Source organism: Aythya ferina, assembly GCF_964211825.1.
Source record: "Aythya ferina genome assembly, chromosome: 1".
In the NCBI taxonomy this organism is placed as follows: domain Eukaryota; kingdom Metazoa; phylum Chordata; class Aves; order Anseriformes; family Anatidae; genus Aythya; species Aythya ferina.
In genome coordinates, this window is record NC_140296.1 from 113,938,695 (window position 1) to 113,948,693 (window position 9,999).

The 9,999-nt window shown below is 47.9% G+C and overlaps 1 protein-coding gene across 1 annotated transcript; it reads right to left on the reverse strand.

The window, feature by feature from the left end:
* Positions 1 to 2,884: 2,884 nt before the first annotated feature.
* Positions 2,885 to 7,465, reverse strand: LOC311443611 (uncharacterized protein). The gene is made up of 6 exons (XM_084533924.1): positions 7,117 to 7,465; positions 5,874 to 6,212; positions 5,328 to 5,603; positions 4,485 to 4,584; positions 4,148 to 4,268; positions 2,885 to 3,603 (listed from the first exon to the last, which is right to left on the reverse strand). The coding sequence occupies exons 1-6, from the start codon at positions 7,346 to 7,348 to the stop codon at positions 3,307 to 3,309; spliced, it is 1,365 nt and encodes a 454-aa protein (XP_084390050.1). The 5' UTR covers positions 7,349 to 7,465; the 3' UTR covers positions 2,885 to 3,306.
* Between the last annotated feature and the right edge of the window lie 2,534 nt (positions 7,466 to 9,999).

A 9,999-nucleotide genomic window follows, 5' to 3' on the forward strand; every position in this document is an offset into this window, starting at 1 on the left:
AATAACACTATTAAAAGTCACAAATGCTCAGACACTTACACATGGAGGTCCTGCCTGGTTTGGAGCACCTGCTGCCTACCATCATGTCCCCAGTTGCTATGTCCCCCACAAGACCCTCTCTGTTCTCCAGCAACAGAGCTAGGAGGGCACCTTTCCTAAGTGGCTCCCTGAGCACCTGCACCAAGAAGTTATCATCTAGGTGCTTTATGAACCTCCTGGACTTGTTTGTGTCAGTCATGTGGTAATCCCAGTTGATGTCTAGCAAATTCAAGTCCCCCATAAGGACAAGGGCAGTTGATCTCGAGGCATCTCTTAGTTCCGCAAAGAATAATTCATTGGTGTTGTCATCCTGGCCAGGTGGTGTGTAATAGACTCCCATAACAACATCCCCTTTATTTGTTTGTCCCTTAAGATGGGCTTTCATCTACATTGTAGTTTTGACTGTCATGTTCTAGAGCTTCATACCAGTTATATAAGGGTAGTTGGAAAGGTGAGGTGGGCTGGGAGACGGCTCACCTACCATCCTGAGCAGAAACCTGTTTCCATTCCCCCCTTGGCGTATGTCCCCTCCTACTGCCTGGTGGGATGGGGGAACCTTTGTCTTTTGTGCAGGGGCTGCTTGATGGGATAGGGGAACCTTTGTTTCTTGTGTGTTGGCTCATGAGTCTGTCTCAGGGTGGGTAGAGTATGCTTCCACCAGTCAGTTTTCCTCTCTGACTCCCTGATGCTCCTCAGCCTACTCACGTCCACCCAAAACTCTGCCACCAGGCTGAGCACAACCTGGGCACACCTCCCACAGACATATCCACCACTGCTGCTGTTGGACACCGACAGAAGACTCGGGCACATCCTGCAGCTCAAGGCCTGGATGGCTGCGTGTTTCCCTGAGACCTCTGTCTGGGTAGCAACATCACTAGCTCTGGCTGGAGAGGCTGCAAGCGATGTGGTGGCCATGGCTTTCTGAGCAGGTTACAAGCACCATAGGGAAAGACCATTGGAAAGGAGCAGTGAGGCGCCCTCTGTGTTTGCCCTGACTTATGCGCTGTGCCTTGTTTGCCCCTCCGAGTTGCTCACACTCCCTAGGGGAGGACAAGTGACTTAAAATTTTAAAAGAGGACTTAATGTCAGAGTACTCTTCTTCAGGAAAAGCAAAGCTGAAGCTACCCATTGTAACTTATGTGCATGTGGCACAACAGATTCCAAGGCAAGCTGAAGCAGCACAAGTCTTTCACCACACAGGGAATTTTCTGCCCTTTAAACACCGAACTAGACTTGGCTAAAACATCACTCAAGATTCTACTAAAGCTCCCCTGACTGAGAAGGCTACAGAAAAATCCATCTCCCTCATGAAACAGTTGATGCCTGACAACCTCTTGGCAGAATTTGGCAGAGGGATTTTGGCACTCTAGATGCCTTTACAGTTCCTACCAAAATGCCTGCTGTTACCACTTCTGCTTGTGGCTCTACACTTGCCTTAGCAAACCTTTTAACCATCACAGCCCAACCCGATGGTTGTAGGAACATTTCCCCCATTCCTTCCCTGGGTAAACACTCGTCTTGCCTGGTCCTTTGCAAGATCTCCAGGAGCACAAGGCAGGACTGAAAACAAGTTCCTGCTCCACTGCCTTCCATACCTCTCCTTCCAGTGACCACGGTCAGAGTGTCTGCAGGACAACTCCCGTAAAGCCATTTCGTGGTGTGATTCCTGCATCCTTTTGGAAGCAGTAGCTGCACTTGCTTAATATTACACTTTCTTAATATCTGTGATTTTAATAGATAACAAGAAGGCTATTCGACATTCCAAACAGAAAAGAAAATCAGCACCCACGAGTTACTGGTTGACTGCCACAGCCAAAGGCCTTTTCAGGTCTCTCCCACTAGAGGGTACTCTGCCATTACAGAAGAACCCGCTCTGCTTTGAGGCTGTGCAAGCTGTTTGCAGAGTCTGCAAATCCATGGGAGAGTCGCTTCTAACACCCCGCATGACGGTACAGAGAGCTATGGGGGAAGCTTTCCTGCTCGAGTCCTTAACCATACTACTTTTTCCCAAATACCTACTATCTTGGTATGCTCCCACAGGTCTTGCTGTACCCACAGCACAGATCCTTCTGCCTGATCACTCATGGAACGGCAGAGGTAAAGATGCAGCAACATGTTGCTCAGGATGGTAACTTCATAGGCTTCCATACCTGTACCTTCTACACCTGTAACTTCTTTCACTTAAAAAGTGAGAACAAAGTAAAGAGTTCAGATACAGAGAAAAAAAAAACAGTGTCAGGAGGGGCATCACAGGGTAGCTCAGACTGGAGGGGACCTGAGAGGTCACCTCCTGCAAGACCCTGCACAAAACAGTCAGGTAGATCAGGCTGCTCCAGGTCTTGTCTGGGTGAGTTTGGGCTGTCTCCAGGGATGGGGCCTCCTCAGCCTTTCTGGGCACCCACTCCAGCATCTGTCCTTCTGCTTGGTAAGGAAAAAGACATTTATTATACCTTATACATTTATACATTTATTATAAATTATATATTTATTATGTGGAACTTCTTGTTCCTGTTGCTTCTAGCCTGCCACCAAGCACCTCTGAGAGGAGGTCAGTGCCATCTTGTCCACAGCCCCTGGGTTCAGCCAGCACGCCCCTGGCTTCCAGACCATGCCCCTGCTCACCAGCTCTTCCAGCTCCATGCTTGCTGGCACTCACCTACTTTTACACCTGTACTCGCTCTACAGGCTGCGCCATGGACACACGGGTGCTGACCCTACTCCCTCCTGGTGGCTGGTTTTTCTTCCTTGGTATCTCCAGTCCCTGGCACCATGGTCCTTGTCCAACTGCTGGCACCAGACCCCCTTACACACAAGCACACCAAATAAAGAGCCCCTCACCCAGGAAAAGAACTAGAAAAGCATTTAATAAGAAAAAAGGACAGACAGTGCTGTTCAGGCACAGAACGTGGCCAGGTAAGTGTCCTGATCAGCTGCCTGTTTACACATTTTACCTCCATTTTCCCACGTTTTTCCTCCCCAAATCCCTCCATCCCTCTCTTTTCGACTCTCAGCTCCTCCCACCTAATTATCTCATATACAACCTGTACAGACCCCAAATGCTTTTCCCCTGCACCCCATTGCATGTCCCATACCCCTGAAGGCAGTGACCCCTTGGTCCCAAAGGTGCTCCAGTGGTGGCTCATCTTGATGGGTTTCACTCCTGGATGCTGGGGCTGAGGGTCCCCTGGGGGACAGACCTGGAAGGGGCCATGCAGATTGTCTTTTCCCCTGCATACTCAGCTTGGGTTCCACAATTGCCCGTAGGCCTCATTGCACTTCTGGGCTTGTGGAGATGGGGCTTTGGTGGGCTGATGGCTCTCCGGTGCTGGGCTGGGAAGCAGCAGTGTCAGGGCCTGATTCGGGCTCCCCACCTGCCGTTGCTTCTCTGTGCTCAGCCATGGGCATGCAGCCCAGCTCCTTATCGTACACTTCAGCAAGTTCCCTCTGACGCATGTCCGGGCTCTCTGCTTCCTCTGTAAATGAGAGGCTGGACCTTGGGGTCTCTTCCAGGTTTCTCTTTTCATGTGGTAGCCTTCTGCGAAGCCAAGATCCTGGTGTCAGTTCCTATAAAAGAGCCAGCACAGCTGTGTGGCCATGATAAAGCAGACCAGAAAACAGGAGGGCTCCTGTTCACAGCACAGGACTAGCAAGAGCTTGGATGGAGGACATCTGTAGGAGGTCAAAGGAGAGCAGCTGGCGGGAGTGACTAGCAGCTGTGGTAAGCTGCTGGTTGTGTCTGTGTATGCCACCAGCACACCTTCACGCCTGTGCAACCAGCAGGGCAGGACAAACATTTATAGGAAAAAGTCTACGTGAGGCTGTCAGCTACAGAGCCCAAACTCTGCAGTGCTGTGTCACCTTTCTCCAGAAGGGACATCCCACCCACCCTTCAGGGCATTTCCAGTACTTCTTCTCTGCCTTTCCACTTAACTGTAGCTTAACTTTCCTCCTTCAAGCTCCAGGCGTTCCCCAGCATTGCTAGGGCTTAGCTGGGGCACATGTGCTGTCACCTAGCCAGTGCAAGAGTTTTGGCACATTTGTGGTGAGCATTGTCCAAGATTTCAGAGGGACTTGAGGGATTACTGGAAGTCTTGGGCTTTGGCATTACCTCATTTTGGTAAGCAGTGCGCTGGTCCTTTGGTGTGCACAGGTTTGCAGCTTCCTCACTTACATCCTGCTCTAAACCTTTCTCCCTTGCAGGTGTGCTGGGTGCTCTGGGTCTCTTCAGACTGGTAAAACAAACAAACAAAAACATTAACTCATCATATAGTGCTCAGGAACCTCCTGATATTTAGAGTGAATTTTGCTATTTTAAAACTAGTGCTACTGTCCTGATAAGTTTCCAGTGCAGGCATATGTAAACACCAACAGGAAACAGAAAGGAAAATTGCAATGTGAACACAGGCAAGCCATGTCATTTACAAGAAAGCAAAAATCACTCTTACTTTTTCCTCTTTCTGTAGATTAGCCTTGTGATGAGAAGTATCAATACTGTGGAGATCACACCTATGAAAGCCACCACAATGGCTATGCTCTTCCGTTTACCTATAAAGAGACACAGAACATGGAAGGGTATCAATATGTTCCTCAGTTCCTTTTCCAGAGGTTGGGACTGAACTGAAACATTAACCTTTTTATTTTTAAATAAATACCAGAAATATCACATTTCCCTGGTAGCAGGGGAACCAAACCCCAGCATTCCTACTCCTGACTTGTTTGTGTGTTTCTGCTTCTGTACAAAGAAGTTTTATCATGAGGGAAATCTCCCACCTTTCTTGAGGGATGTAAGACCTTTTATCTAAGAGATTGCTCTCCGGCATTCGACAGCCAGGGCCCAGCTCTGCTAGTACTCTCCAGCTGCGGTTGCTGCTGGAGATCATCAGCTCTGAACTGGTGATAATGTACAAATAGAAACATTCAGAGATATATGTATATACATGCAACATACCTACATAAACATTATATATATACACACGTGTACTCACACACACACCACGCAACCACTTAAGTATTGTAGGAAGAAGCCTTCTGGATGTTTTCAAATCAAGAAGTCTTCATCCCACGTAAGTCTGCACTCCCAGGAAAGATCTCTACTGAGACCTACGTAAGACAAACTGCACTCCCACAATTGCACATACCAATGACTGTCTGGATGCCAGCCAGACAATTTGCAATTGCACAGACCACGATTGTGCTTTCTTTGCCATGAGGCTGGCTACTGATACTGCTTTCCAAAGTACCCCTTACTACAAGCTTCACTCCTCCATGCAAACACAGACTATTTTTACCTGTTTTTCCTGTTAATGTCTTCACTTTCCTTCCCTGTGGGTGGTCAAGGAGGCAAGCCAAATTGTGGAGGTGGTTAGCAGAGAAGGTGCATCTGTTTGCCACTGTTACTGTTCCATTTGGATTTTGGATGTAGTGTATCTTGGGGGGCTCATAGAGGTCTTCGTCAATCAGCCAGGTGATATTGGGAGCAGGCTTTCCTGTTGCTGAGCAGACTGCAGTGAGAAGATCCTTGGTGGCCAGGTGGGACTCAAATTCCACTGTTAGCTCAGAAATTGCTGAGAGCAAAGAGAGGAGATAGTTACTATACCCCGTGGTCAAAGCTGGGTAAGTGAGCTCTCTGAACTTGGGTTCTCATCCAAATGCACCCCCAGCTTATTTACCTTCACCACCTCTAAGGAAAAACATGGTGATTCTGGAGAATATCCACTGAGCAGATGCTGCTGCATGGAAAGGCTCCATATGATGGAAAGGATAACACATCAGGCCTGCAGAACAGGTCTGATGAAGTCAGGAGAAATGTAAGTGAAAATAATTGGAAAACTTACTCTGAATGTTGAGGCATGTATCTTTACTGTAAGAGCCATCAGGGAATGCATTGAAGATGCATCTGTAGCAGGACTCATCCTCAAAAGTGAGATTTTGGAGTGTGATGGCTGAGGCTTTCAGGGCTGCTCTAGTGAAACGTGCCTTCTTCTGAAATGACCCTATCAGCCGCAGCCCATAGGTTTTACTGTAGGTGGCTATGTTCTGGAAAGAAGACCCATTTCTCTTCTGCCAAGTGACTTGTAAGACATCCAGGGAGAGTGAGAAGTTGCAATAGATGTTAGCCTCTCCACCGAGGGCTGCTGCAATATAGCTTTCAGACTTCACTGCTTCCTTCACACCTAGGAACAAAGCAGGCCTCAATATCAGAGGGAGAGAGGAAAAAAACAATTCACTTGGGAAAACATGTAATCCCCTGAAGTCCCCATACAGTCTCAGCCTTCCCATCTCACAGAGCACTGGAACAGGAAACTACACCATGAATCCGCGGGGGATGTTTGGATACCTGTGGACTCCCTGATTTTGCATGTGGTTGTCAATTTTTCAGCCTGCATAATGCATTTCCCAGCCATGAGGCAGTGCTGTGGTGGGGAGAAAGGAGGCAAAGGATCATACTGATGGTGCGATACACCAGTGAAGGACTGCAGCACAGGTGCTGCCATGCATTTGGATTTCCTCATTCACGCAGAGGCAAGGTGTCTTAGCACAGCAAATCAAGACTTCGGTCATTTGCCTGCTCCACATGCGGCCCTGGAAATGCAGTGCTAGCACCCTTACTGAGGTTGGGACCTGGGACAGAATCAGAGGGGCTCTCCAGCAGCCCCACAGGTGCCTTTCTGCCCCACTGATTGGCAAAGCGCCTCCTCCGTTAGCCACCTGCCTGCCCGCACCCCACCACTGCCAAAATGATCCCTCTTTGACCTGGATAGCTCTAGGCTGTCCTGTAAAGTCCCAGAAAAACTGTTCCCACTCTAGAGAGCATCCCCCTGCTCCTCACACTGGCATCTACACAGACATGGGGGGCAGACCAGGGCACCCCACCACCAGAAGACCTGCCTGTACAACAGAAGAGTTGTTCTGCCTGTCCCAACAGAAACATGAGAGAGACACAGAGACACAAATGGGAAATACAAGCCTCCTCCTGCTAAGGAGCTCAGTCTGAACAGTGTCTGAGACTCTGCATGTGCCCAGAGAGGCTGGTCATGCTCCAGAAAGCCTCCATGGGGAAAGAGCATTCCTACTCACCACTGGCAGCCTCCTCTAGCCGGCAGCCCCTGCAAAGCAGCAGCAGGCAGATCCCAGCCCAGTAGCCCCAGGGCAAAAGCATGGTGGGGCTGCGCATGGGCTGAGAACTTGCCACTTCTCCCACCTCTGTCGGCAAGAGGCTGGCACACACACAGGGAAGAAAGTGAAAGATTTCGCGCTTTTTTTCAAAGCTCCGCTGGGGGAACCAATCCACAAACAGTGCAGCCAACATCTTCCATGATTTCCTCTTCCTGCTGCCGGTCAATCAGTAACGCCTGTGAACAATGTTCACAATGTGTTGGCATTGTGATGCAGCTGCACGGCTTTTTTCCCCAGACTGCAAGGGTTATCAGGCTTGGAAATAATCAACACCCCCTAAAAGAAAAAAGAGCAGGAACACTTACTCTTCCTCACAGACCTGTTAGAGCCACCCTGGTGAGCTCAGATATGGGTGCACCATAGGACTTGCAGCTTGCCAGGTGTTCTGCAAGCTGTTCCCAATACATACGGGTGGCTGATGGCCAGCGGGAAGGGCAGCTCTGGGTGCCAATCCTAGGCAAACCAGGACACATCACCCTGCTCCCCCTCACCCAGTGCGAGGGACTCACCAGCAAGCACAAGACATGCTCCTCCACCGAGAGGAGCAAAGAGACACCCACAGGTCCCATTGCTTCACTCCAGCCTGCAACAAGCCAAGACCACAAGCTGGATCATGAAAGGAGTCTGCAGAGGACAAGTATACCTGAAGACCCACACCCTCCCCAAGCGTGTCTGTGTCTAAAGCAGCTCCAGAAACCAAAAGCCAGCAGTGTGACAGGGATCCTGCACTGAGGGGTCTGGTGCTCAGGGGTTACACTGCAGAACCACACAGCACAGCTCTTAGCCACGTGGTAATCCAGTGGTGAGATGAAGCACGGCGTGAAGTTTCTGGTTGTATCTACAGAAGGAAAGCCTCTGCACTCTATACAACTCTTCTAGGGTTTTCTGTGTGAAAAGGAGATGGATATTTCACAAGAAAAAATGTTTATATTTTGTACAGGTCTTAGACTGTGTACTCCCTCAAGCTTCACAGAAATTTCAGATGTTCCCTCCCTCAAAGCTAAGAAGATTACAACAGCATCTGTCTACAAACATCTTGGACAAGAGTTCAGTACTTCTTTCACACACATATTTATATAAGCAAAGATGAAAGCTATGAAGACATGAGAAAGCCTTTTGTATGGCTTCCAAAGTATGCATGATTTCTGGTATACTATGAGTGGAAACAAAAATATGCCTGACTTATCTGTCCGGTTTGATAGTCTCATTATGAAAGAGAAAACCTACTCAATTACTGCAACTCTCTAATTTCAGCTGATTTGCAATGGTCAGTGCCGAAAACTGAGCAAACAACAATAGGCTATATTTTCTCCCAAGTATGAGTTCATCACAAAACTCACTTATGTGGCATTTAGTAGCTGAACCATTCCTCAGCACCATACAATAGAGAAATTATGAATGATGCTTTCAATCTTCTATTGCCATAACAAAGTTCCTTTTCACTGCAGGGATTTAGTCCCGTGCATCTGCCAGTAGTGGTTTTTGAAAAAAGTATATTCTTCCAATTTCAACTGTGTTTTGCCAAATGTCTAGAGGGCAGCACTTCGGTGACAGGAAACCACATCCTCAGCCAGAGCTGCTGGGGCAAATCCTTCACGTTACTGCTTTGGTGAACCAGGAACCTGGCACCCAGAGAGAGAGAAGTAACCACTTCTCTCCAGAGAGAGGCCACCTAGTCCCTGAAGCAGCCTGGAGTGCCAAAACATGAGTCTAGACATGTTGCACAGTCTTAGAATAATGTTTCAGTGTATTCTGATATGGATAAATTAAAAAACACGGTTTGGCCTCTGATTCATTTACCGTATCTAAATCTAAATATAAAAGAAATATTACACTATGGAGATATGCAGAGTGGAATATTCCATACTCTTTCTCCTAATGCTTTGCACTATATGATCCATTTGCCTTGATTTAGAGCTTTTTAAAATGAAAGATAATGCAGTTCAAGAAAGTTGTCCCCTGTATTCACCCTTAACACAGGGGCAGGGCTGTTTCCTCTCACAGCTCTTGCTTGCTCCTATTGCTCTAGCCAGATATAAGAAAATCCTGAAAACGAAAGAGAACCCTGACTGAATTTTAAAGGACACTTTCTCAGTGTCCTATAACCAGATGGCTACTGACAAGATCAAAAGTCAAAGCCAAGAGGTGCAGACTACATGAAGCTTCCTCCTCAGGAGAAGTAGCCACAGCCACCTTGCTGCAAAGGTACCAGTATGCACCATGAGCAGCCTTGAGCATGTCCCTGGCCAGAGGTCTGGCCACATACAAGGTCATCAACCTCTTGTCAGGGCTCTTGTAGCTATTGCTCAACTTTTAAACTATTTTTCTATTTTTTTTTATTCTCATTTTTTTTGCATTCCAATGAACTGCCACTATGCCACAGAGTTTTCCTTTTCCTCGGTTAGACCTGACTCAGGTTTGCCAGGTGAATAAAGACAACCCATCATACACCTCCTGGAAAATCAAAGTCCCAGAGAAAAAAGTTAACCCCATTCCCATGGCTCAACAAAGCAAGCAAGAAAAAGAAAAACAAAAAACACTTAGCACAGGGAGAAATGCAAGACGAAGTGCAACAGGGAGCACCCACTTCAGCCTACAGTGCCAGCAAAACTCCCTGTTAGAGTTGTCCTTGACTTTCTTTCCCCACTCAGTCATTTCCTCTGTACCCAGGCTTCACACAAGGCTGCTGGGAGCCTCGGGCTGTAGCACATCACCTCCATTGCCTACTATTACCTAGGCTTTTGGTGTTTGTTTTTTGGTGATGGTGACACTAGTTTAGAACAG

Coding starts and splice junctions, on each gene's coding strand:
- LOC311443611 (XM_084533924.1), bottom strand. CDS start 7,348: ATGTTGGCTGCACTGTTTGTGGATTGGTTCCCCCAGCGGAGCTTTGAA. Junction 5,604..5,873: donor TACATGCCTCAACATTCAGA/GTAAGTTTTCCA, acceptor CTTTGCTCTCAG/CAATTTCTGAGCTAACAGTG. Junction 4,269..4,484: donor ATCTACAGAAAGAGGAAAAA/GTAAGAGTGATT, acceptor TTGTTTTACCAG/TCTGAAGAGACCCAGAGCAC.